The sequence below is a fragment of the Miniopterus schreibersii genome, assembly GCF_964146895.1.
Source record: "Miniopterus schreibersii genome assembly, chromosome: X".
NCBI classification, from domain to species: Eukaryota; Metazoa; Chordata; class Mammalia; order Chiroptera; family Miniopteridae; genus Miniopterus; species Miniopterus schreibersii.
The window spans coordinates 99,721,693-99,749,526 of NC_138104.1; the positions used below are offsets into that span (position 1 = coordinate 99,721,693).

A 27,834-nucleotide genomic window follows, 5' to 3' on the forward strand; every position below is an offset into this window, starting at 1 on the left:
ATGAAATGTAAAAATGAGGGGAGACTAACATTTACCAAATGCTCACTATACGCAGAACCTTCACCTGGGGATGGCTGCGCACCCCCCCCCCCCCCCATGGGTTCTGCCGTAATTCACAGGCTTGTGCGGGGCGGCTGTGGAAACGAGGCAGCTCCTTCCTTTTCGGGGCCCCCTGTCCGCCTGGTGGGGCAGTCCTGGGCCCTGGAGCTGGAGTGTGGAGGGCCAAGGAAGCCTGGCTTTGACTCAGCACCCCTCCTTTACTCTTCTTCAACCGGCAGGCGACGGCAGTAAGTCCTGTGCTTGTCTGTGGTTATATTGTGCATGTAGAATATGTATAATTCTTAACTGCTCGGTGTTTTCTCTCTCTCTCTCTCTCTCTCTCTCTCTCTCTCTCTCTGTGTGTGTGTGTGTGTGTGTAGACTGAGTTCTGCGAGGCCAAATCAATCTCCTGCCATTTCAGCTCCATGTGTACCCCAAAAGATACTCTTATTCGGCATGGAGCGCTCCCATTCAGTATTTGGGAAGCGTGGGAAGAGAATGGAATCATGTCCCTTATATGTTCTCTGCACGTGGTTATAAGCTCTCCACGTTTTCTACTGGAGGAGAGACCCCATAGTGTGGTTAAGAAAAGTGAGTCCAGGTGTAGCCAGCCAGCGTCTGGAGCGGCTTTGGACAAGCCACTTGCCGTCTCTGGGTCTGTTAGTAGCACCTACCTCCCCGCGTGCTCCCTGCTGAACAAACAGGCTGAGATTTATAACGTTTGTACACGGTGCTGAACATAAGTTGTTCGTTAAATCCTTGGCACCTGCATTGCTTGTTTTCAATGACAAACACTTGAGAGCAGAGGCCCAGGGCCATTGCCCCCGGATCCGTAGCCGGTGCCCCCTCAACAGTGTTCTGTCTAGTGGTGACCCGGCCCCCAGCTGCCCCGGGGTGCACTTGCCTCATGCCAGCAGCTGTACATGATCTGGTAGATGGTGTCCGACGCCAGCTTGGGCCGGTACAGCCTGTGACCCTGGGACACCTTCACAACCACCTGGGAGTTGTCGTACAGGTCGTAGGGCTGCTTCCCCAGGCTGAACACTTCCCACATCAGGATCCCTGCAGCGCACAGCCGGCAAGAGAAGGCACGTGAGAAGGCACGTGAGAAGGCACGTGACAAGGCACGTGAGAAGGCACGTGAGAAGGCGCGGTCTGTTGGACGAGCCCCACAGGCCGGCTTGCGAGGCCACGCGGAGAGCGAGGGGCCCTGGGAGGTGAGTCCTGGCAGGAGGGACAGCGCAGGGGGGCGCGTCTGGACCATCGCTGGAGCCCGGGGACTGCGTGTTTCCGGGGATGCGCTGGCCCGTTTCGGCTGGGAAACGGGGACATATCAAGGGCAGCTGCCGGGGCAGCTACTTGGGGCCAACATTCCTGGGCTGCTCCAGGGAAGCGGCTGGGGCCTCGGCAAAGCCACACACTTATCCTGCTCCGGCCCTTAGGAGTGGCTCATTGGAGCCATCGCCCTTCCTTTCTCTCTGCCTTGGCAGCTGGGCAACAATTTCATTGCACAATCAGATCACCTTTCGGTGGAAATTTAAAGATAAAATCATTGAGAGCATTTCTCCTTTTCTTTTTGCCACAGTGGTTCATAATATTTTGTGAGTGAGGTATCCTTCTGAGGATGGGGTAAAAGCCACTGGCTCTCCCTTGGGAAAATGGATGCACAGCGTCTCTGTGTTTGGTTTCGGGGTGTCCACAGTCCCCCATCAACAGCATCATGGGCCCCATAGCTGAGATCTGGTCATGGTGGTCAACAGGCTGGCACTTGGGGTCAGTCACACATGGCCTCTGAGGCCCTGTTCTGCCACTTACAGGGCGGGCAAGTTTCTTACCCTTCTCGGTCAGGTTCCCTGACTATCATATGCAGATGTTTGCACACCGTGTAGTCACCATGAGGATTAAATAGGATAAAACATGCAGAGCACTTAAAAGAGCACAGGCCATTTTAACTGCTCTCTGAATGGTGGCCATTTGCCATCATCCTCATAGCCGAGGTTTTGAAGCTGGCTGACTGTTGGAAAACCAGAAATACAGGGTGTCCACCCAAAATGTATACACAAACACTTTTGATAGCTCGATGGATATTTCTTTCTTTTCAGATTTAACCCATTGGAATTAATAATTATTCAAAGTGTGTATACATTTTTTGGAACATCCTGTATGTAAGAAGGAAGAAAATTGTTCTAGAACCACAACTGGTTCATTTTGAATATCTTTATTGGGGACAAATTATTTAAGAATGAATTTAGTTTTTGGAAACTGCCAGAAAATGTTGGGAACCAAGTTCTGGTGTAAAGACGAGTAATCAAGCTAGATAGTGCAATTTTTGGTCAAAAACGAAGTGGGACTATTGTGTAAGCATACTGATTTTTAAAAATATCTTTCACAAGGCATATCAATTGTAACAAGGAGATTGAAACTAATTTTGACAAGTTAATCACAAAATGATATCAAGTATTCACCAAAATGCTATTTTTGTGGCTTTTCCTTTTTCTGTATACACTGGATTATTATTATTATTATTTTTTACAATGAACAATACCACTTTTACTAAAGGAATAATTATTTTAAAAAAATTCTGTCATATAGAAAAATAAATGCCTGACTAAATTTTGCTTTTTATTTAAAATTTTTTCTTTATCCTTTTGTTTCTTTTTTTCTATTTTTTTCTTTACATTTTCTATCACCATTTATCCCCCCATACCCTCTTCCACCTCTACCCACCCCTCCCCCTCCACAATCACCACACTGTCCGTGTCTATGACTAAATGTTGTTTTTTAAAGGCAGTCTTATAGATGTCATGTAGAAAGTCAACTTAGGCTTAAGGACTAAGACAAGCATGAAATAGGTCTTAGTTGGATTTAATACATTCTAAGCTTGATAATAATTTGGATTATTTATTCAGGATCCATCTGACAGTGATTGTAAACAGTTCTGACATCCTTCACAATGTAGAAAAATATCAGCAAATGTACAAAATAACAATTTAAGAATTATTTCAGTTTTGTAATTACCTTTACTAAATTTCAATATAGATCTTTTAATAAAATAGAGGTGAGCAATCTTTTCTGCGAAGGGTCACATAGGGAGTATTTTAGGTTTCGGGGATCATGCAGTATCTATGGCAACTACTCTGCTCTGCTGGTGTTGCACAAAATCAGCTAGAGACAATACAGAAACAAACAGGCATGGCCGGCCACCAAGAAAACTTTAGTTACAGAAACTGGCCACTGGATTTGGTCTTGGGCTGTGGCTTGCTCATCCCTGATCTAAATTATGAATTTTAATGAGGACACTAGTTGAAATTGGTATGGGCCAAAGAGAGCACTGAGTCATATTTGGTTTTTACATCCGGCATGGCCCCTAAATTGGTCAGTTCAGAAGGGAATGGTTATGATGGCTGTTTTCATGCTGAAAGTTGATGACTCCGTTGTAAACCCTTCAGTGTTTTGGACTTCATGCAAACACAGTTTTCATTTTCAATGACTCCTTTTTAAAAATTGTTGGAAATCTTCAGTAGAAGAGCTTTTATAAGATAAGTGGTAGCAGGATGGAAATTATAGAACATGTAGCAGACATCATAATACCAACCCAAGGAAAGATCATCATCTTCTACCTCTTGCTTGTCTACAGGTAATTTTGTAAGTGCTCAGGGCTTTTGCTAAAAATGAATGTTGCTACTCTGTGGTTTCCTGTTGTGGAAGCCAGCTTGTGAAATGGGGCCGGGGCCTGTGTGGCCACATTCTTACCGAATGCCCATACGTCTGACTTGCTGCTGTATTTGAAGTAGTGAAACACTTCTGGGGCCGACCACTTGACCGGAAACTTTGTTCCTACTGAGCTGACATACTGATCATCAAGAACATACCTGTGGGGGGAACATCAACACAGACTTTAAGCTGCTTGGCTGTGCAGAATGGGAAGACCTCTGCTCGCCGCCACACATTTGCCCATGAAAACCAAATAATGACTCATAAATAAGAAAATAAGAAAATGAAAACGAAGGAAACTGAAATTTTAGATATAATTTATAGGAAAACTTTACACACCAAAACATGTTAGAGATATTTACCATACTTTACCGTAATTTAAAACGTCAGAAAATGCTGGTTTGGCAAGTCATTCTTTGAAATATTAATAATAGTAATAATGAATAACAACTTCATAGGATTATATACAGGACCTTCTGGTCTTTCCTCCCTGGGCCTCTCCAGCTCTACAGACACCACAAGACACCCAAAAGCTACCCTGGCACCCCCCAGCTGGGGTGTGCTAACAGCTTAACCCTTCCTTCAAATCATCAGGACCAAGTTAAGTCACAGGCATCTGAATGATGTGACACACAGCTTTGTGACCAAAAGGGCCTGGTGCACGGCCCCCAGGATTCTTTATTCAAAGCAAGAGCTTGTGCTCCCCTTTTCCTAAGCAACAAAGAACTTGAAGTATATTCCCTACATGTTGGCATCATAGCCAGTATTCCTACTTTGAGAATAAGGTGAGGATTCAGCCCCGCTCCGGGAGCTGCTCCCGGCCCTCAGGAACAGAGCGCAGCCTCTTCTGCATTTGGGAGAGCTGCGCGTACAGAATGTCAGTGCGGGACACTCAGCGTGCGGCGCTTGCAGTGGTGGCGGGTAGCTCACAGCTAAGGGGATACCTTGCAATATTTAGGGTCCCAGAAGAGGGGCAGCTCCTAATACTAAACTTTAGAGAAGACTTAAAGAAACAGGTCCTCCTACGGTGTTTTAGGGCTATGTTTGCTAAATACAGAGCCGGCCTTGGTCAACTCTTCAGATCTCTTAGATTATTCCTCCTCAGAATTATGTGAGTTTATATTGAGTCAGAACAATTTTACAGCTGTATTTTGTCTCAAAGTCAGGAGCTTGCCCTTGAGACCAACCATGGGCATTTTGAGGGCAGGAACTATCCCATTCATATCAGTATGTCCCACAAGCTCAAGGAGTCTAGTAGGAACTCGATAAACGTTTGTTCAAAGGAAAGATCAGCATGTAAGTTTTCATTTTCTACGTAAAATCATGCAAATTGGCTTTAAGGCTTAAATAGTATAAGGATTCAGAATTAGGGAACGGAAGATTCTTTTAAACTACTATCATAATCAAAATGATTCTCCAAATGATGAAGTGGTGGTAGAACACCCATCAAGAGAATCTCAGAGTCTACTTTCATGCCTTACTTGGTGATAAAGAAAATTTAATGACAACAAAATTTTCCTAGTGCTAATGCTCTACCCATTTGAACATATATTATGAAAAAAAAAACAGGGCTAAAGGAGCCTTGATTGACTTTATCTATCTATCTATCTATCTATCTATCTATCTATCTATCTATCTATCATCTATCTATCATCATCTATCTATATCTATCTATCTATCTATCATCTATCATCTATCTATCATCAATCATCTATCATCTATCTATCTATCTATCTATCTATCTATCTATCTATCTATCTATCATCTATCTATCTATCTATCTATCTATCATCTATCTATCATCTATCTATCTACACATATTATTTATCCAAATCATCTGGCTGTAACATGTTATATTTAAATATTTAGGATCTTTCATGGAATTTATTTCTAAGTTTAGAAGATATTTATCAGAGTATTGAAAGAACTAATGGGCTTTGTATTAATTCTAAAGTACAATTTCACCTTACAGGTGACAAAATATATGAAACGTGTTTCATAGCTAGTCAGAGGTAGTCTGGGGGAGGGATCCAGGTTTCTAAGCATCCAATTCAGAGCACATTCTGTATCTCCACAGGGCCTTTAATTATGATGGCATACAGATGAGAATGGGAATCCTTCTTTCATTGGTTGCCCCTTTGGAACTGGCTTACCTTGTCATTCCAAAGTCAGATACTTTCACTGAGAGATCACCGTCTACCAAGCAGTTCCGAGCAGCCTTTGGAGAAAAAACCAAAATTACCAAGTAGTAAAAGTGACCATGAATCTTCTGACATCAAAATCTGACATTTTTCACCAGGCCAGCTTGGCTCAGCGGTTGAGCATCGACCTAGGATCCAAGAGATCGGGGTTCGATTCCCGGTCAGGGCACATGCCTGGGTTGCGGGCCCAACCCCTAGTGGGGGGTGTGCAGGAGGCAGCTGATCAATGACTCTCTCATCACTGATGTTTCTCTCTCTCTCTCCCTCTCCCTTCCTCTTTCTGAAATCAATAAAAAACAAAATCTGAAATTTTTCTTCTCTTTGGCAGAATTCCCAGGAAAATCTGATTGTCTATCAAAACCCCAAATGCTGAGGAGTTGTCTTTTATTCCTTTTGCAATTTTCAATTTTACAAAATAAATATGTGCTCCCATAAGTATTTTCACCCAGGCACCCATCCTTGTCAAACACAAAAGGTATTACACATTAAACACAGAACCTGAGCTCCTCAATGAGAAGAAAAAATATCAGTTCTAGGGGCTCCCTCTCCACCACTAGGATACCCTGCAGTAACATGCGCTCTCCAGGTATTAATGCTGCACCAGAGACTCAGAATGCACTTGCCTAGTGTGCCTGGCATGTCTGTTATTCAACACAAGAAAATCTCTAAAGCTAAATACCAGTGCACACCAAGCAGAACACTTCCCACTCCCCTTCTGACCCAGAGACACACACAAGTTTCATTTCCTTCTGGCTCTGTTTTTATATTTTCAGTTATTGTATTAAATGACTGCTTTAGCACTAAGCGCTTCCCAGAGTTAGGGTCAACTTGAGTTTAATGGTTCTGAGAAACACTAAATTGACCAAAGTCTTTCCTTTCCATCTCTTCGTTCAAACCACGACACAACTACATAGATCTTGATGGCTTCTTTTACTCTTTCTATTCTTTCTTTACTTCAAATATTTTATTTTGAAATTGTGATTTTTTTTTTATCATAAAAGTGTCATGTGCTTAAGCAAGTCACCAGTGAGCAAAATAAAAGCAAAAGTGGCCCCCTTGCCGTTCCTCCCAATGGCATCATTGCTGGAGGCGGGAACTGTGCATTGCCTTCTTTCCTTTCTTTGAGTTTCCAGTGGCTTTGCTTACCAAGTCCCGATGTATGAACTGGTGGCTCTCCAAGAAGGCCATGCCTTCACACACATCATAGCACATTTCTAAGAGCTGGTAGGGTTCAAGTCCTTTCCCATGACTCTTCAGATAATTAAGCAAGCAGCCATTGGTTATATATTCAGTCACTATGTATATAGGGTATCTCTTTGAGCACACTCCGTAGAATTTCACCAGCTTGGGATGGCTGAGTTTCCTGGAGACAACAGATTTTCAAAGTTAAGTATTGAATTTCCACACTACATTTTCCAGATATCCTGAAAAAGATTCACTCTCAGATATTTGTTCATTTCAATTCTCGCCTTCTACTTGAACAGAGAAAAGAGGAAAATGTTTTGGATCTTATTCTGAAAGCATTAGCCTTTGGAGGTAAAAAATGCTGTCTCATATTGGACATTGACAACCCCAGTAGCAATTTAATGGTTTTGGGTGCTGTGTTCAACTTGTTTACAGACCAATGGTCTGGTGCTTTGGAAATGCTGTTTAGTCTAGTGGCATCTTGAGAACTTCCATGACTGATTTGGAAGAAGCTACACCCTAAGATTGCACACTTCCATATAAGAGCATATACCTTTCATGTTTAAATATTTCATTCTAAAAGAAATTGTATCTGAATATGAAGGGCATAGACAAAATGAAAATAGTTGCCATATTAGGGAAATAAGATTAGGTGTCATTTTTCATTTTACATTATTGTTACATTATTTTTTCAGTAATAAATTTAGAAAATAGTAACCACATGACATAGCACTTCTGGTAGGTCATGATGGATGGACAGTAAGCTGTTACGATGTTCATCAACTTGTACTTGTGTAATTTATTCTTATCAATTTATAGGATGTTTCTTTAATGTACAGGTGTGCAAAGTAAACCTAAATTTAACACGTCAACTTTTAAATATTTTAATAATTGAGAGGTTATTAAATATTTAGTTATTTACTCAGGGCAATGAACCCAGTTATGTATCTTTCAGCAACTGTAGACACCTGCATGGTACTCTGCAATTCTCTCTTCAGAGGGAAGGCTTGTAGCAGGACAAAGATCCATCACCCAATAAAAGCTGTTCCTTGAATAAATTTTTTCACTGACCAGGGGGCACATGGTGGAAACACCATGCCAACTGGTACCCCCAACCTGATAGGCCTCATTTGACCATTACATGTGGGATTTAACATTTTCCCTTGTGGTATAGTTTGACCTCTTTTATATGACTAGGTGATTTGTTAATGAGTTTTTATGATTCTGTTTGATTACTAACCTCTAATAGCAAAAAATGTGTTTTAAAGTTTCACCAGGACATGGGGGTTACACCATGAGCCTAAGGGAGTTGCTGCCAGATTTTTCTGTCCTACAAAAAGAGGACATCAGGGCCCCCTCGCCAGTTTTGTAACGGTTGAATTGCCAAAAGCAGAATGAGCTGCATAATTTGCAGGAACCAGAGCACAATGAAATTGCAGGGGTGCTTATTTAAGAATTATTAAGAATTTCAGGATGGTAACAGCAGAGCCCGAAACCAAGCACGGAGCCCTTCTAAGGGCGGGGCTCTCAACACTGTGCAGGTTGCATGCGCATGAAGCCAGCCCTAGCCAAAGGCTTATATTCACATAGTTCCTCTGCTTCCCGACAATCCTGCCAAGGAGACATGCTCGCTCGGAACCCACACATCCCTTTCCCCATCACCCTTGGGGTACCGGGCTCTGTAATCTCCTGTCCACATAGCCCTGAGGCCTCTGCCAGGACCTGCGCGTACTCTTTTAGGGCCTGTCCCCCCAGAAGAGAGCCTCAGTGTTGGTGTGCCTACCTGACACAGAGGGCTCTTGTATGCACGGAATGCTGTTTGCACAGAGCCGAGGTCTGGAGGAGGAAGGGGAGTGGGGGACTTTGGGGGGCCATGTAGTCTCCAGAATTCCGAATTCCAATATAGCCTTTTAGGCTGTTACGGAGGTATACTCGTCAGAGGAGGGGCACAGAGCCGATTTCATTTAATAGTGTGCTAACTTGATTTATAACTTCTGAGCATTTACATCTATGGCACGCGGGCTCTCGCTCCGGGCCTGTTGGCATGAGCGCCCCCACGGTGCGGGCTAGCCTGCCTCTCGCCCGGAGAAACTCACATCATGGTCTGCGCCTCCTGGAAGAACTCGTCCTCTGACATGGAGCCCTCCTTGATGGTCTTGACGGCGACGTCGTACCGCCCCTTCCACTTGCCCAGGTGGACCACCCCGAACTGGCCGCTGCCCAGCTCCTTCAGCAGGGCGAGCTCCTCTCGCTGCAGCTCCCAGACTCCTGGCGAGGCGAGACCCGCGCTTCAGCGTGGGAACAGGAGGCGCGGGGCTAACAGCTTCCCAGCGGTCTCCCCCCAACAGGAGCATCACACCGACAATATGAAGAACAGCAGGACTTTTTCGTTTAAGTTGACCACTTAAAAAACCCCTGGTGAAGTGGTCTTATGGCCTGTTAGGTCATATGATAATACCAATAGGGCATTATTGGCCTGAAGCAGCTACAGTTATGAACAGGAAAGAAAGGCTCAGTGTCAAAATACGCTGATGCTCTTAGCCTGGTAAAATATAATTATATTTTCTTATAAAACAAATTAAACTGTGACCTGGGTGGATGTCATTATCCTAAATACACAAGGTTGAAAACTGGCTCCCCTGAGCAGGCACAGAATCCTGGAAGGAGAACGGACAGGCAATGGGGTTCTAGAGGCTGATGATCGGGTCTAATTAGAGAAAAACTTTGGCAATCTTTTTGTCAAATTCTGGAGAGATTACAGAGTTAGGTTGGGAGGAGAGAAGAGGGTTTTTTTGTTTTTTGTTTTTTTGTTATTTGTTTTTAGCAAATGAGCAAATATATGAGAGCTGAAGCCCTCCCTGGCACAATCTTACAAGGACCTCCTTCCTTTCTTCCCTATTTTTTCTTTCAGTGAATTAGCAATATATGTATATTTTAACCAAAAAATGCTGGGAAGTGGAGTTTAAGAGCCCAAGGGTATGTCCATACCACTTCCCAAGGACACGGAGGTGGGGACCTTGTTGGCTTTGGTTGACACAGGGTGGCGGAGTCGTGTGATCATGCCTGCAACAGAATCAACATCATATCATCACATCATCACATCACATCACATCACATCACGTCACGTCACGTCACGTCACGTCACGTCACGTCACGTCACGTCACATCGGTTCACACCTCTGCTTATGCTCTCTCCAGAGCAGCTGGAAAAGCACAGAATTCAGCATGTTGAGATGCAGAGTGAGAATCCCTTCTGATCATATTCATCCTGTAGTTATATTGGTTTACTTGACTTGACTAATTAGCTCAATATAAAGCAAAAATTAAAAGAGTAAAACCACTTTATGTGATTTTGAAAATCCCATCAAAGTTAGTTGCTTGACAGAATCTTTCACTTAAAACATTTCTCATTTTTATTTTGCTATCTTTTATAGTCCTGTATTCAAATATGTATAAACACAGCACACATATTTGGTAAAAAGAAAACAATAATACAAGCAGTACAGAAGGATAAAAAATAAAAAGTAAACCACTTGAATTTTTAAAAATTAAACCTATTGCAAAATTGCTTTAAATAATCAAGTCATTTTAATTATTTACATCAAGTTATAGTAAAACTGGGATAAAATAATCATTGTATTAATAGTGGCTTGAAAGAACTCATTCAAAAAATATCTTTCTTGCTTTAATTAAATGCAAGATGTTTTCCAAGGCCTGAGAACCATCACAGTTGTCCTTTTTGTTTCCTTCCTTTTTCTAGATTATTTATTTACTTTTTATATGGGTGGTCCTCAAATGTTTTAAATCCTACACCTTTAACTGGCAAAAAAATTAGTGCACTCCTCCAAAATATGTATCTATACAATTACTGCTGTATTGATATATTATGTGAATCATGAAATATCCTCACAAATAGAAAAGTTAAGAGAATGAGATTTAAAAATCCAATCTAAATAAACATTTTACTGTTTTCTTGTACCCTGTGGGTTTGCTCGTGCATGCTCTGGAGTGGAATCATCCCACTTGGAGATGTCTGTTTATCCAACTCCTTTCCAAGGGGTACTTTTGAGGCACTACAGGTTAAAATAAACAATTGAGGAAATTGGGACAAAGGAAAAATACAAGTAGGAACCAAAATCAAAGCGAGGAGTGAGGTTAGGCAGAGTTGCACGAATTTGACTCTGAGCCCACAGCTTATTTTTACTCACTGCTGGAAATTCATCCAGTCGCTGCCTATAAGGGGCACTAGTCTGGAAAAGACATTCAGAGGGCATTTCTTTTTCTTTTTAGCTTTTTTTTTCTATGTTTATTGAGATGTTACTGACATATAACACATGTAACTTTAAGGGGTATAACGTGCTGATCTGGGGCATGTATGTGTTGTGAAAGACTTACCGCAGTCAGGTTAGTTAACGCTTCCATTAAGAGGGATTTCTATATACAGTTTTGCCAGTCGATTAGGCAAAATTTAAAAAGAGTAATAGTACACAGTGCTGGTGAGGATGAAGGCTGTTGCTGTTGATGGGAGTGTACCTTTCTGAAAAGCATTTGACAAGGTCAGAATTTTAAAAGTTCTTAACCATTACCTCAGAAACGCCCTTTCTAGGGAATTTGGCTACAGAAATACTCATATCAGTGCGCAGAGCTATGCGGGCAGGACTGCAATAAAACATCAACTGTAATGGGAAAGCTGAGGATATGATCCAACTGCTAATCAGTACAGGGTTAGGTGAATAACTTACAGAGTGATTCAATAATAGGATTCTCTGTAGCTCTTAAATAGACCAACGTAAGCTGTATGTATTTGCATGGAAAGACCTATTAGACATGTTGAGTAAGGAAAGCAGCTGGAAAGTGGCACACAGAGAATGATCTCATCTCAGTAAAAATATAATATATATTTATATATATACACATACATAAATAATGAATAATAAGTGTTAATGTCAGCATAGAAAAAAATCTGTCAGAACAGATACCAACTTGTACATCACTAGAGAGATAACCTCCATGGACATAATTATAATGTTTGAATTTTGCAATCAACTTCTATAGGCAGAAAAAATCCTGCAAATATTTTTATAAAGAAAATCTCTACTTCTAAGTCACTCAGCTCACGCAATGTAATTTTTTCTGGCATTGCAGGTTCCTTGTATATTCCAGGAAATGTGGATTAAAAATAACAGCAGGTATAGGGCTTGAGAACATTTTTTTCTTACTTTCATGGTTCCCTATATTATTAAGAATATTAGGAGAATCAGTAATATCCAAGAAAATTGATATGTATCAAGAAGGACCCATAAAAGAAAAACTAAAATAAATTACCTGCTGAATTGTGTTGATGATAGTGAATAAGCTTTGGGATGGAATCGAAACAGTAGTTTTCTGCCAGGTACAATTTGTTCTCAGCATTTGTATGCACGTGGTAATGTTTGACGGTTCCTTTTTTATCACTAGTAAGAAAGAAAGACTGTTAGGATGCTTTTAATAAACAATTGAAGCTTCATTACGTAATGGTTATTTTAGGTGCGTTTGCAGATTTCAGAGAGGGAAGTCAGAGAGGGCTTCTCAGTCTTGATATCTGGTATTTTCCTGGAGGTATCCGTGACAATCAGTAATTACGGAAGAGGACTCCCCTCTGAGCTCAACACATCCTTTGTGCACATGCAGAATTCATATACAATCAAATTCCAACTTTCTAGACTGTTCCTTTCTTAGTAAGTATAAAGCTGGAGTCTTCCTTTGATGATTGAAAGCCCTGCAATTCTTCACGATCATTATTCTGAATATCAATTCTTTTTAAGGATAATAATGAAAATGAAAATGTGGGAGGCAATGGGGAGTAGGCCGTGGGTGTTCTCCCCCAAGTAAGGGTAGGAGGCTTTTTGGGGAGTAGAACAAGCAGGATGGAGTGGGTGGGATGTCCTTTAATTCCTCATGTGAAATTGTACCTTTTGTACATAAAACATTTTTTTCTTTTGTTCTACTTTTAGAAAATAGTGGTGAATAGATGCCCTCTGATTTAGGCTAACCAGGAATAATATGTCTGTTTTAGACTTGAGAGTATGTTAAGAGCTGGACTTTGAGTCCAATTCTAATGCTTGCTGGCTACCTTATCTGGTTGTTACAAAGTTTGGGTGAGATTATATATATATCAATCTGCACTATGCTTGGCACATAAGAAGCTGTTCATAAATTGTTGTTGCTATAATGCCAGACTAGTTAAAACTGCAGTTATAAAAAAGAGAAAGGGTACTTTCTTGCTGCAAATGGCTAATCAGCTCTTGGTGTAGCACAAAATTCACTCAAGCCTATTGATGGTGTTTCATAAAAGAAGGCTTACGTATTCATTGATTTGGATTATTTTCATTTGATTACTTATCCATTTGCTGATTTTTCTACCTGGCCACTTTCAAAAATAAATCTGGTGTCAAGAAACTTGACTAGGAAGACGTCAGATATCCGGTTTGCGTAAAACTGCAGGGCTAGAGGGCCACGGAGCTTTTGATATTCAGTGAACCAAGTCTTCTCCCAGTTCTTACTGGGTTGGCTTTATCCAGCGTCCAGATGTGCAATCTAGCGTATGAGATGCATTGGGGACATGGCTTCTGGCATTGGAAAATGCCAGATCACTGCTTAGAATACATCCTATTCTCTCAGATTGGAGACAGGTATTCTGTTAAAAAAATTCTCAAAATAAAATAACTTTTTAATCCCTTAATTATTACAAAAATACATATATGCACCTCAGGGCAGTGCACATGGAGAAGGCACCAAGGCAGAGGGTCATTCAACCCAACCATTAAAACAGGGTAAATTTTCCCCCCAAAATGGTTCTAATCAAGATTTGGCCAGATTCTTATTTCAGAACATTGGGAGTTTCAGTGTAGGAACAGGAGTGTGGTTAAAGGAACGTGAACTTTTGGCTGTTGAAGGCCCAACTTCAAAAGTTGGTCATTTATTAACTTTGTGGGTCGGTCTTCATAAGCTCTCTTTGAACCTCAGTCCTCTCCTCTGTAAAATGGTGCAAATAAAAACAGCTTTCCTATTTGCTTCGCAGGATGATTAGAAGGAAAACAGAGCCAACAACCAATGGGAAAGTGGCTTGTGAAACTCTGAAGTAGGATCCTGATGTTGGTAATCATGACTTGCATGAGATGACTGTGGAGGTTTTTTATACTTAAGAGTTGGGATGGGGGTAGTAGAGCAGGCAGAATTACTCTTTCTCAACAACAGCAATCATAGTAATTGCTATTAGTTTATTAGAGTGTTTACTATATGCCAGGCACTGTTATGATCCAATACATGAAATTACTTCATTCACAGAACATAATAATCATTATTATGTCCCCTTTTCAGATGGGGAAGTTGAGGCACAGAGTTTAAGAAACTTGATCAATGTCATAAAGCTTTATAAATGGTAGAGTCAGGATTTGGACCCAGAGGAGTGGCTTCAAATCAGAACTCTTAACCACATGGAGAGGCCAGCACCCTAGAGAGAAGCTACCCAGGGAACACAGCTACACTGATTCAACCTTTTGCTAACTCTGCATCCACTGGAAAAACTTACTAAATTCAGATGCTGGGGTAGGTGTCTCAGCTTAGCAGGTGGATAAGGCTAACAGTGTAGAGGCGCCAATGCTATGTTTTCTCTCTTTCTAGACTTAGGACCAAATTGAGAAGAATAACCCAGGATTCCTTTAACAAATGTTTATTGGGGTGTGTTGTGTACTGGGCACTCTATTGCCACCTGGGATGGGCAGGAGAGGATCCCCGAGAACAGCCTCTTGGAAATAAGGGGAGGAAAGGCCACTACAAATGGTTACATTCACCAGGAATACTTTGATCTAAAATTCTAGAGTTTAAACATGGTGACTAAATGACCAGCATATTCAAAGAATACACAAGAAGATAAAGAAATAAATCATGTCATACTTACTTCACAGCCTTACTAAATAAAGACACTGTATACATTCCCGCCTGGCTGGAATTTCTAACCATAAATGCTCCTTCTTTTCCCTGAAAAGGAAGGCAAATGTAGAAGAAAGAGAAAACATTTTTATTATCCTTGAAGAGACTTTTCCTGGTAGGTGGTAGGAAAATAGATGTTTTAGATTCACTTTAATCTCATTGATGGTACAGATTAAAACTGGCACAGAGGGAACCCACAGTTTAGCTTTCTTCTTTTTCTGTTTCTTTACAGATCTACCCCATGTGCTTCAACTCTTCTTCTCCAGTTAACTTTTATCCCTCTCTGATAATTTTTTCTATTTTGTATTTATGTAAGCCTAATGTTTTAATTTTTCAGGAATAAAATTTAAAACCACATATAATATCATGCTCTTAGAAGGTTTTAGAAAACCAAAGATGTAGAACAAATTATTTAAGTTCTATGCTCAACTTGTCTTTCTTAATGACTTGTGCTAATTCTAAACTGATCCCAACTCAGAAAGAGCAGATAATAAACTAAACTGGGATTGTGACAAAACACCAAGCTAGTGAGGTCATCACATTCTCATCAGTTATATATGGTTGAACTATATCAAAATGTCATTTTGTAAGTCAAGAGAGTTTGCTATTGATAATTCCATAACAATTAGTAATAAAATCATGTAGATTTATTTATTACATCTGCTTTATCGTAGTTTAGGTGCTAATGAGAAGTGATGGGGCTGAGGTTGACTGTTCCATAGATGGCCCCCAATAAATCATCATTCTGTACCCAGGCCCAGTGTAGTCCCCTCCCACAGTGCCTGTTGGCTGGGCCATTGCTTTGGCCAATGGGACATTAGCAAACATGACAAAAACAGAGACTTGAGAGTACTTGCGCTGAACTGAGACTCATCCTTTCAGCCACTGCCTTGAGATTGCCATGCTGGAAGGACGCCCAGGTTAGCCGCATGGAGAACTGTGGCACCCAGGCTGACTGCCTCAGCTGACCTCCCCTCCCAGTGACTGCACCCACCAGCCTAGTGCAGCCACACGAGTGACCCTGTACCACACCTGCAGAAGAACTGCTGAGCCAGCTGAACCACTCACAGAATTTTGAGAAGTCATAAGTGTTGTTTCAAGCCACTAATTTTTAAAGTGGTTATTATACAGAAATAGATCATGGAAACAGAGGAAGCGGCTATATGTGAAGGGCCTGGTAACCTCTACGCTGGATAACCAACACTATGATGCTGTGACTATAATTAGCACTAAGGTTTCTATGAGAAGTGCATTACCCTCTGGACCCAACAATAGAAAGAGATCCTTAGGAGGTATTTTAAAGATCAGATTATTTACCTTTTGTCTCAGTAACTGTTCAGATTGTGACCTGGAGATGTTACCTGCAAACCAGCTGCAATAGGAAAGAATTCCATATTCGTCAGTTAATAATGTTTAATTACAAAATTTGTCACTCAGCTTTCTAACCTGTAAAATGAAGCATTGGCCTAGATCAGGGATTTCAAACCTGTCCTCTCCAGAGAATCACCTGAGGAACTTTTCAAAAATACTGATTCCTGAATCTCCACCACCCAATTATGATTCTGGGGTGGGTCCTGCATATCTGTATTTTAAGTGGGATGCTATTTAAGAACTTTTGACTTCCTTCTAGGTGATCTCTAAAATACAATAGAAACACCTCCGTCTAGTTTTAGAGGAACATAGAGAACTTTCAAAACTCACTCATAGTCATCCAGGTTTTCCTCTTCTTCAGATGAACTTGACTCAGGGACTCCCCTTAAGAAGAGAGGAATCAACATGAACAAACACACACACACAAAGAACACACACACAAGAAATAATCCAAGTACCTAGCAGTGCAGTATCAAATCCCACCCTGCCTTCATGCATGTAAATAAAATGTAGACTGTGAGATTTCCCTTTCTGCACTTGGGAAGGTATCAGCAAAGTGGAGAGAGAGTGACTCAGAAGTTGAGTTCATGCTCAGTTTAATGAGAAAATGGCTGTTTGATACAAGAAATTCCCAGCAGGCCCCCAGGAATGTGGACTTCTTTGAGTCTTTCTGAAAAGTGGGCTCATGAAATAGATGAAGATGCCTTCAGGGATAGCTGTAGTATAAAGTTAAATTTTTAAAAAATCTCGGGTCGTGTTTAGAGCTATTCTTAGAGAAGAGTTATTCAACTCTAGGTTATTTTTCCTCCTTCTAGAGATGTCTGAGCCAGGCATATTAGTGTTCATGCTAACATCAGTATATACCGTGAATGATGGATGGGAAAAATCAGAGTGAGGGAGACAGTAACCCACAAGTTATCAATTCAGACAAACTTACGGGTTCAGAGAGGCAAACTACATAGATTTGGGGGGGGGGGTATATTTACTTTAAATGTAAAGTCTAGTTGCAAAATTATTGCAAATTTGGTTAGTTTTCCTGCAAATAGAAGCAAATCCTGGGTGTAAAGGACTATCTGAATTTGATATACCATGACATCTTTGAGGCGCTGTGATCCCCAACATTTCTTTCTCTTTGGTTGCTGCATGCAGAATCTTCACTGCTATAAAGAAAGAGATAGATTTCATGAATTTATGTTTACTTATAAATGTTAAATGGCAAAAGCAATTTTGTTAGCTATGTTTTAGCTTTATTGAACATTTTGACCCATGAGTTTCACTTGGTTTGGAAATTTAAGCTAGTGAGTCATTTTCACATTTCTGTCCTTGCAGGGACTCCAATAAAAAGCAGTAGTTTGAGAATATTCATAGACAAAAGCAAGTTATTAATAATGCCTCATAACAGCACCAAACAATAGAAAATTTAGATTAATAAATAATCTTGACTGGGTTTACCCTAATTTTCTTGTAGATGTACAAGCATTCTGTCACATACATATTTAAAATAGATTATTTTTTTCTTTGCTGTTGTGATTGCAATTGAATCTTGAAAATACTGAACTTTTAACTCCATGTGGACACAGATGGCTCAGCAAGATTTTCATCATCCTCTGTCATCCATCATTTTCTCTTTCATTTTGGGTGTTGAGCAGAGCATGAGGACCTCTCCAAGTTCAAAGGCTGTTTTACTTGGAATGTAAGACCTATTTCCTGTTTGCCTTCCTCTCCCAGGCTCTTATTCAAAACCACACTTCACAGCGACAAGTTTCCTTAACAAGGAAATGTTCCTCTGGCTCCATTTCAAGGAGTGCCTCCCTCTCCGCCTTCCCAAACAGTCTTGCTCACTAGCACAGGTTTTTTCACTTCATCTCTTCATAAGAAAACTCTTATTTTAAAATGCTAAAAATATAGTTAAAAATTTTCAATTAAAAACTTTCAATTAAAAATTTTGTCCATATAATGGTATGCTATATAGACATTCAAAATAATCAGGTAGGGTGCACAACAATATGAATGTACTTAACACTACTGAACTGTACACTGAAAATTACTAAAATGGTAAACTTTGTTGTGTTTTACCACAATTAATTTTTTTTAATTTTATTGAATTATTTATTTATTTTTATTGTTCAAAATATTACCGATATCCCCTTTTTCTCCCTATTGACCCCTTCTACCCCTCCCCTACTCCCCTCCTGTGTCCATGGGTTGTGCATATGTGCATATTAGTTCTTTGTTTAATCTCTCCCACCCACCCACCCCCACCTTCCCTCCGAGATTCCTCAGTCTGATCCATGCTTCCATGGCACTGAATCTATTTTGTTCATCAGTCTATTAAGTTCTTTAGATTCCACATATAAGTGAGATCATGTGATGTTTGTCTTTCTCTGCCTTAAAATTAAAAATTAAGTATATCTTCATGTATTCAAATGGGGAAAATGTCCAAGATGTTAAGTAAAAAGAGCAAGTGACAAGACTGTATGATGAGAACCTGATTTTGTAATTCTATGTAATTCTATACATATGGTAACATGTGCCTAGAAAGCATTTTAGAGGAATATACATTGAAGAGTCTGCAATATTTGAATGCTTTAATTAGAATATGGATTATTTTACTACTCAGAAAAAATAAAGATTAAAAAGCAGTTCAGGCGAAGATAGTATGAATGACAGAAAGTCATATGTACTTATATGAGCTGAGAATCATGACTGCATTTTTACAATTAAAGCTCCATGAAGACCTTTTAGCTTATCAAGTATTAGAATTCACTATAGGTGATATAATGCTGCTCATGTTAAGAAGTGATTAATAAATCTTTTGTTCAGATAACTAGCTTCCTGAAGTTCTAGGGGAAAATCTGGGGTCAGGACTAATCTTGGTTGCAAAATCTAAGGGGGTGTCAAAAAACTCAGTAACCCAAATAAATAGTGTTATAATAAAATATTTTTTAAAATAAAAATTAATGCAAAAATCCATGATGAACAAAATATCAACATTTTAAATAAAGATAGGATTTGGCTGCCTCGCTGGCATGGTTCATGACACATGAACCAGGAGGTCGAGGTTCGATTCCCAGTCAGGGCACATGCCTGGGTCGGGCTCGATCCCCAGTAGGGGGCGTGCAGGAGGCAGCCGATCAATGACTCTCTCATCATTGATGTTTCTCTCTCTCTCTCTCTCACCCTTCCTATCTCTGAAATAAATAAAAACATATTAAAAAAAAAAAAGATAGGATGTGGCAATCTATGAGTTGGTAGCTCTGCAGCAACCCCATGTGAATCAATAGGGCTGACTACTTATTTGAATACTGGTCCATCTCACTGCATACCCCCCTCGATGAATCACTTGGGCTTCCGCCAGGGAGGGCACCTGACACAAAGTTGATAAGACATTCACCCTCCTTGAATCTGGGCTTATTGTCTCCTTCCAAGAACACTGGGTTTCAGGCAAATAAATGTAAGTTCTGTCCTCAGGTATCAGCTATAGGTTAGTACACTTGGATTGTATCTCCACTTTGGAATGAAAGTTACCATGACTTGCTATACTGAAAACAATAGCAGGAATACATTTACATTCTTCCAAGTTCCATATAGCCCCTTGGCTGTATCATTGGTACAGTGAGGCATATGCTTTAGGTAAAAATGAGATTGAATAGTCTAAATGGAAATACTGTGCTGCACAGTCCCAGTGGGGCCACTGCTTCTGGCTCAAACAGTGAGCATTTTCTGATGGGACAAACCTATCTCAGCTAAGGCCTATGTGGACATCTTTGAGACTGAGGTCCAAGGCAGTGGTGTAATGTTTATTTTACATGCTGGGCAGCCACACTAAGAGCTGAGGTTTACCTTTTCAGTTTTCTTATTTCCCACCAGTCAGGGCAATCTTCTCTTGGAACATACCGCATATTGACATTTGGCTGGGAGCCATAGTTTTTCTTTGAGTCACTGTCATACTGGGCTAGAGTGGTACTTGAAGATGGTTCATCCATTTTGAAAATAGGAACTGCTCGAGGAATCTTCAGCTTTGGAGGACAAGATATTTTAATAGATCACAGTGAGGCATACACATAGATTCATGTACCTGGAGCTAACAACCAAATTATATCTGCTCTTAAATTTAAAAGGAAGTAAAGAAAGAAGGAAGGAGGAAGGAGGGAGGGAGGCAGGGAAGAGAGAGAGAGAGGTTGAGAGAGAGAGGAAGGAAAGGAAAGGAAAGGAAAGGAAAGGAAAGGAAAGGAAAGGAAAGGAAAGGAAAGGAAAGGAAAGGAAAGGAAAGGAAAGGAAAGGAAAGGAAAGGAAAGGAAAGGAAAGGAAAGGAAAGGAAAGGAAAGGAAAGGAAAGAAGGAAAGGAAAGGAAAGGAAAGAAGGAAAGGAAAGGAAAAAAAGGATAATATAAAGGAACTCTCAACTTTGCTGATTGGTGTTTAAAGTGGTAGAACCATATTGAAAAGCTGTTTACAGAATCTATTAAAGCTGGACATAACCCTATGATCTAGAAAGTCTATATACATATCCAACAAGGAAATTAAAAGACATGTAAATGAATGCTCATAGCAGAATTATTCAATTAGATAGAAACTGGAAACTATCTAAATGCCCATTATAAGGATAAAATATTAAAAATATTGTGGTTGTAGTAGGCTAAATAATGTCCCACCAAAGATGTTCATGTCCTGGTCCCTGGTCCCTTACCTTATATGGTAAGAGGGGCTTTGTAGATGTGATTAGTTTAGGGATCTTGCAATGGGGAGATTATTCTGGATTTTTGGGGTAGGTCTAATATAATCAAAAGAGCTGTTATAAGAGAAAGACAAGAAACTCAGAGATTAGAGAGAAGATGTGAGGATAGAAACAGAGATCAGAGAGGAAAGAAGATGCTACCCTACAGGCTTTGAAGATGGAGGAACGGGCCAGGAACCAAGGAACATAAATAGCCTCTAGAAGCTGGAATAGATTTTCCCCTAAAACCTCCAGGTGTAACACAGCTGTGTGGACCCATTTTAGACTTCTGATCTTCAGAACTATAAAACAATAACTTTGTGTTGCTTAAAGTCACTGCATTTGTGGTAATTTGTTACAACAGCAATAAGAAACTAATACAGTGGCATATTCACACACTGGAATTCTATATGGCAATGAGAATAAATTATAACCACATACTAAAAAAATGGGAAAATCTCGTAAATTGAACAAAAGACACATAATATATAACTATGTGATTCCACTTATATAAAGGTCAGAAGCAGGCAAAAATCTATAATGCTATAAATCAGGCTAGTGATTATTCTTGGTGGGATGTAATAACTGAAAGGAAACATGAGGGTACCCCTAGGTTTCTATGATGTTCTGTTTCTTAATCTGAACATGGGTTATAAAGATGTGTTCAGTTTGTGAAAATTTATCAAACTGAACATTTAGGATTTTTATACTTTTCTAAGTGCATGTTATACTTCAATTAGAAATTTACATATATATATGTATATATATATGTATGTGTGTGTGTGTGTGTGTGTATGCTCTGAATTTAATTTTTCCACACTGTGTTTTACTTTTTTCCAGAGAGTAACATCCTGGAAATTTTAGTTAGGCAGGACACTGCAATTTATGAGCTGTGTAGTGATTATCTCTAAAGATAAATGCAATGGAAAGTTCCCTAAGAGGAAATCTGAACAGAACAGCTAGAAAGCAAATTTTAATTTTCCTCAGCTCAGTAAGTCCTCCACTGAATGCTCTGATAAAAACAAAACAAAGGAAAACTTACTTTTCACAATACTCTCTCTGATCCCTTAGGGCATCTTATAATCAAAACAGACCTTGACCACTGACTTGGCTGACTGATAATTTCAACACATTTCCCAAATAATTTTTTGCCCTAGACTAGATGCAATGGTGTCTGGCTCCTAAATTATACTCTACTGTTATATTTGTTTAAAGCAAACTTCATTGGAGTATAATTTACATACCACAAAATTCACTCTTTATAAGTGTAGAATTCAGTGACTTTTAGTAAATCTATCAAGTTGGGCAACTAGTACCACAACCCAGTCTGAGCACATTTGTGTCACCCCTATAAGATCCCTAGTGTGCAGTGGCAGCCAATCCCCATCCCCATCCTGGCCTCAGGCAACCACTAATTGACCTTCTGTCTCTATAGACTTGCTGAGTCTGGACATTGCTCTTAGGTGTTTCACAAGGTCATAATTTTTAAGCTTCAGGACTTGAATATGCATCCAAACCAAAACAGTAATGTCACTGATAACAGAAAACAACAATACCCAAACTTTAATAATTGTATTAGTTTCCTGAGGGCTGCCATAACAAATTAGTACACGTTCGGTGGATTAAAGCAACAGTTTGTCACAATTCTGGAGGCTACAAGTCCAAAATCAAGGTTTCAGCATGATCATGCTCCCCTGGAAAGCTCTAGGGGAGAACCTCTGCTTGCCCCTTTCAGCTTCTCGTGGTTCTAAGCATTCTTTGCCTTGTGGGAGTGTGACTCCAATCTCTGCCTAGGTCTTTAAATGGCCTTCTTTTCTCTGTACCTCAGTGTCCTCTCATTTTCTTGTAAGGACACCAGCTGTTGGATTTATGGCCCATCCTAATCCAGTTTTATCTCAGTTCGGTCCTTAACTAATTATGTCTGCAAATACCCTGTTTAGATCACACTATGAGATTCTGGGTGAACATGAAATTTAGGGGACACAATTCAACCTACTATAATAAGGGATTTACTTTTGCCCTTCATGTTGCTTCACAAAAATTATATTGTTTTTACTTAGAAAGATAGAAGGAAGTGTGTGTAATTGTGTGCAACTGAAAATAAGTACCCCAAACACCATAGAGCTGATGGATGGGTGGAGATGATCCCTTAATTTCAGGTGAGCTTTCAGAGAACCACTGGGAGGCCATTTTATGTATTTCCTGGCCTTTGAGGAGAGTGACCCCTGCCTGGGAAGTCTAAAAGCAGGAGACTATGGCTATGAACCCCAAAAGCAGAGCACAAGGAGAGCAGCAGCCTGTACTATGAGAGCAAGCCACATACAGTTTTACTAACTAAAGCAGTCAAGATTTTGCTTGTTTTTCTGGAGGCCAACTCCACCCTTGGGAGAGGGTTGGCTGGGAGCCATCTTGAAAACTCTGCCCAAGACTAGTGAATTGACCCAGCAGAAAAGTTGAGGGCTAAAATCCCAACAGCTAAGGGTCAAGACATTTCCTCTGTCATAAAACAACACTTGGATGTGCACCCCCATGGGAAACCCATGAAAGTCTCCCATAAGATAAAGAATCAGGTCCCCGCTGTGCAGCTCAGTGGGTGAGCGTCAACCCAGCAACCAAGAGGTTGCAGTTCGATTCCTGCTCAGGGCACATGCCTGGGTTGATGTTTCTATCTCTCTATCCCTCTCTCTTCCTCTCTCTCTAAAAAAAATTAATAAAAATATATTTTTAGAAAAATCAGCATTGGAAAACTCTCTTACCAAGAAGCCACCACTACCAAAGCATGATGGGAACAACCATATATGACTGTCTCTTTTTTAGTAGACTTGCTCTTCCTGGGCACCAATCCTGAAAGGGTCAGAAATCTCAGCCTCTCTACAACCCTTTCCCCAAAGCAGGCTATCCTCTGAGCAGACTTGAGCTCGGTGAAGGGGGAAAGATGCTTGAAGTTGTGTGATTATAGCACTGGATGGGACAATTAGAGGCTGTTCTCATTACTATTGGTAATTGGGAAATTTTATGTCATCTGAGAGTGACTAGAACAAAGTCCATCAAGTGGCATTGAAAGGATAACAGAGAGAAAGAATTATGTTCTTTTCTGCTAGTGCCCTATGGGGTCCCATTCCTTCACTAGGATACTTCATGAGGCAGTCTCGGCCATACTGGTGGTAGGACAGGAATGACAGCTAGTAACAGCTGCCTGTTATATGGGATGCTATCTCTCACATGCACCATTTTTTAGTGACTATTTATGTGCTTACAGGTTAGAAAATGGTCATTATTAAATATAAAAGTACAAAATGGTAAATGGTTCTGTATTTGAATTTATTATTTAATATAGCCATTGCTATTGGTGATACCTCACAGTTTTTCTCTCTTTGCTGGTAGTCTGAAGGAAGACCAATTTTCTAGTCTTGAATCTGACAACTCAACTTATTTAATATATCCTCATCATGAGAAAAATGAAATGTTGACTTACCAGTCTCTCTGGGAAGGCGGGAACTCTTAGTCTCTCTTCTTTCGTTGCAACATGCAGATCTGCATCTGAAAAGTAAAACCAAGTAATATCAGAACGAACTTTAAATAAAACAAAGCAAACATCCAATGTTCTGAATCAAAAGAACTAGTTTATGTAAGCAATACTGCAGATTAAATAAATTTAGGTACGACATTTTGAGTGATTGTTGCTTTCCTGTGTAACACCCAAAGAAAACCCCACTCCTCCACCATCACCAATATCCTCCCAAAATAGATAAAATAGTCAAGTTCCTCTAAATCCTAAAAACTATTAATTTATACCACATTTCCACCTTGTATTTGAGAAGCATATATCTAATCCCTTGGATAGGACCTATGACCCTAGGATTCAGAATCCATGTCTGACTTATCTTTAATTGGATCATACAAGATGCTTATAAATAGATGACTTATAAAAAAACAAATCTATTTCATGCATTTTTCTGTTCTTATGATATTTGTTGATTTCTTTTTCTACTCATATATGTAGATAGATGTCCAGGCTGTGAGTGTGAAGTCATTATATGCCTTATAAATGGGGTGGCCATGTCGTTTATTGACCAAACTGTAACATCTCTGACAGTGATAAGTTGGCTTTTCATATAATTATGCCAGGTCACCAGCTGCAGAATGAGACTGTCCCAAACAAACGGGGGTGTATGGTCAACTTACTTGTAGGACACGTACCCTGGAAAGAGGGTGGTCCAGGGCATTTTGGAGACAGAAGGAAGCGAAGACACTCAACTGTTTCCTTTCTGTGCCCGTGGGCTTCCCTGTAGCTCAGCAAAGGAGGCCAAGGGAGTAAATTACACTTGCGCAGATAAACAATATCACAGCTGCTTGTGAGCCATAATACCTCTATATTCTGCAGTTTTCTTCAGAGGCTGGCAAACAGCCTGTGGCACCTAAGACACATGGCAGGTGGCATCCAGCCCGAGTTTAGGAAGATAGTCCAAAGGCAGGGCTCTCTGTGGCCTTTCTCCTGCTCTTCCCCTGGGAGTTAGGGCATGGTCACAGCTATAATCTGTCCTGCTGGGTAATGATGTCAGACCATGGACAGAATAATTGTGGGAAATGATTAATGCTGTAAGAAGACATTACTCCTCAGCCCCTCACAGTGGAGGGAAGATCTACATACCGTAAGTTCTGAATAGTTCCATTAAATTACTGTAATTCAAGAGTATAAAGGGCAATGTGATCTAATTAAATACATATTCATTGTGTAGTCTAATTGAGATAGAAAACACAATGCATATTCATTGATTTTGTTGTAAAATAACCAGCAGTAATATTAACATAATTATCAGATGTCAATACTGTTGTGAATTTAAATAACATTTCATATCTTTGTGTGTTTTACAGTTTATGAAGTGTTATCACACAGCTGATCTCATTCATTTCTTCATTGTAATCCAAGCAAATTTTGTCCAGGCTGCTAAAACTGTTTTTATTCATTGACAACTTCATGTTACTCAACAATGATAAACTAAACTTATATATATATAAGACTGCCTCATGTAAGTATCCTGGTGAAGGACTGGGACTCAGGGCACAAGGAGAAAGCAACATAATTCTCTCCCCCCTTTATCCCTTCAAAGCCTTTTTTTCTATCCCCAGATAAAGTCTCAGGCAGACTTCCCTGGGAATATAACTGTGGATAGAACCCTTCACTACTGTCTCTGATGTTATTAAGAAATCAACAAATATGTAGAGAATAGCAAGCCACTTTAAATATATCTCTTCAAACTTGGCCATCTATCATATACACTGATTAAAGTGTCAGTTTAATTTTATCCATTGACGTATTTTTTTAAATAATTTATTTTTAGTTTATGATTTAATTTATGAACCACGGTTATATGTTCACCACATTCTACCTATTTGGAGTTTATCTTAAATCCGTAAGAATCATAGGAGGGAATAAGCATCTTCTTGCTTGATTCATGATTGAAATTTGAAAAATATTTCTCACGGAGTGGGAGAATGACAGATGTTAATTGTTATTATTTTAATAAACATGACTCAACTGACCCTAGAATTAGACTTCATTTGCCAGATAGCATCTTTGAGGCTGAAATTTCATGATGCCAACCAGTCTGGCACATCTTGTTTTCCTGAACTGGCAAGCTGTTCTGGCATGTGGCAGGTTTGCCTAATGGGGCACCGTCCACCAGGGTCACCCAGTAGAGGGGTCACTTACATGCTTCCCAAAGAGTACATCCCGGGGCCGCTTTGCAGCTCTGCTGGCAGCACAGGAACTTCCCATCCACGAAGAACCCGCTGTGGTACTTGATCAGCAGGTGGGGGTTGCCCTTTATCTCTGGGGAGCAGGCAGGAAGAAAACACATTCAATAAGCGCTGTTATCACAGAACTGAAAACATCGTTTTTGCCAGCAACCAGGGTAAGAGCAAATGGTTCCCAAAGGATATATCTTTCACTTAGAAGTTCAAAAGCCAGAAAGAAAAATCTAACCATGTATATAATGAGAACAATACAATAACATATCAGTCTTTTAAAAAACTGGTATAAAACGCATACACAGATCAGCTTGGTGTTAGGATTTTAGAATACATCCAGAAAGGAAGTAAGTGGGTTACAGCACATGCATGTTGTGCTCTTGTGGCCGAAAGAGGCTGGAGGGTAGGACTAGATCTTAGCAAAAAGGAGAGAAGGTTCTAATAAACATATATATTCCCCTCCACGTTTTATTTTGAAACATTTCAAACATACGGAAAAGTCGCAATAGTACCATGAATGTCCAGGTACCCTTTACCCAGATTCATTTTTTTTTTTTTACATTATATATATATATTTTTTATTTTTTATTTTTCAATTACAGTTTACATTCAATATTATTCTGTATTAGTTTCAGATGTACAGCACGATGGTTAGAAAATCATGTATTTTACAGAGTGGTCCCCCTGATGTTTCGAGTACCCACCCGGCCCCATACAAAGTTATGATGATATTATTGACTGTGTTCCCTATGCTGTACTTTACAACCCCGGGACTGTTCGGTAACAGCCAATTTGTACTTCTTTTTTTGTTTGTTTTATTTTGTTTTTATGTTCTGTTTTTTTTTTCTTTATCGTTATTGTTGAGAGTATTACAGGTGTCCCATTT

The 27,834-nt window shown here is 40.0% G+C and overlaps 1 protein-coding gene across 1 annotated transcript in view; it reads right to left on the minus strand.

Moving 5' to 3' along the window:
• The window catches only part of BMX (BMX non-receptor tyrosine kinase), a 44,150-nt gene that overhangs the window by 1,551 nt on the left and 14,765 nt on the right, over positions 1 to 27,834 (minus strand). Inside the window, exons 5-18 of the mRNA XM_081126721.1 lie at positions 26,911 to 27,030; positions 24,673 to 24,737; positions 20,325 to 20,500; positions 17,570 to 17,641; positions 16,812 to 16,865; positions 16,428 to 16,482; positions 15,079 to 15,158; positions 12,465 to 12,592; positions 10,128 to 10,202; positions 9,236 to 9,407; positions 7,101 to 7,317; positions 5,907 to 5,971; positions 3,793 to 3,911; positions 944 to 1,101 (exon numbers count right to left, since the gene is read on the minus strand). Of these exons, the coding sequence (XP_080982847.1) occupies positions 944 to 1,101; positions 3,793 to 3,911; positions 5,907 to 5,971; positions 7,101 to 7,317; positions 9,236 to 9,407; positions 10,128 to 10,202; positions 12,465 to 12,592; positions 15,079 to 15,158; positions 16,428 to 16,482; positions 16,812 to 16,865; positions 17,570 to 17,641; positions 20,325 to 20,500; positions 24,673 to 24,737; positions 26,911 to 27,030 (1,556 nt within the window). The remainder of the gene's footprint in view (positions 1 to 943; positions 1,102 to 3,792; positions 3,912 to 5,906; positions 5,972 to 7,100; positions 7,318 to 9,235; positions 9,408 to 10,127; positions 10,203 to 12,464; positions 12,593 to 15,078; positions 15,159 to 16,427; positions 16,483 to 16,811; positions 16,866 to 17,569; positions 17,642 to 20,324; positions 20,501 to 24,672; positions 24,738 to 26,910; positions 27,031 to 27,834) is intronic.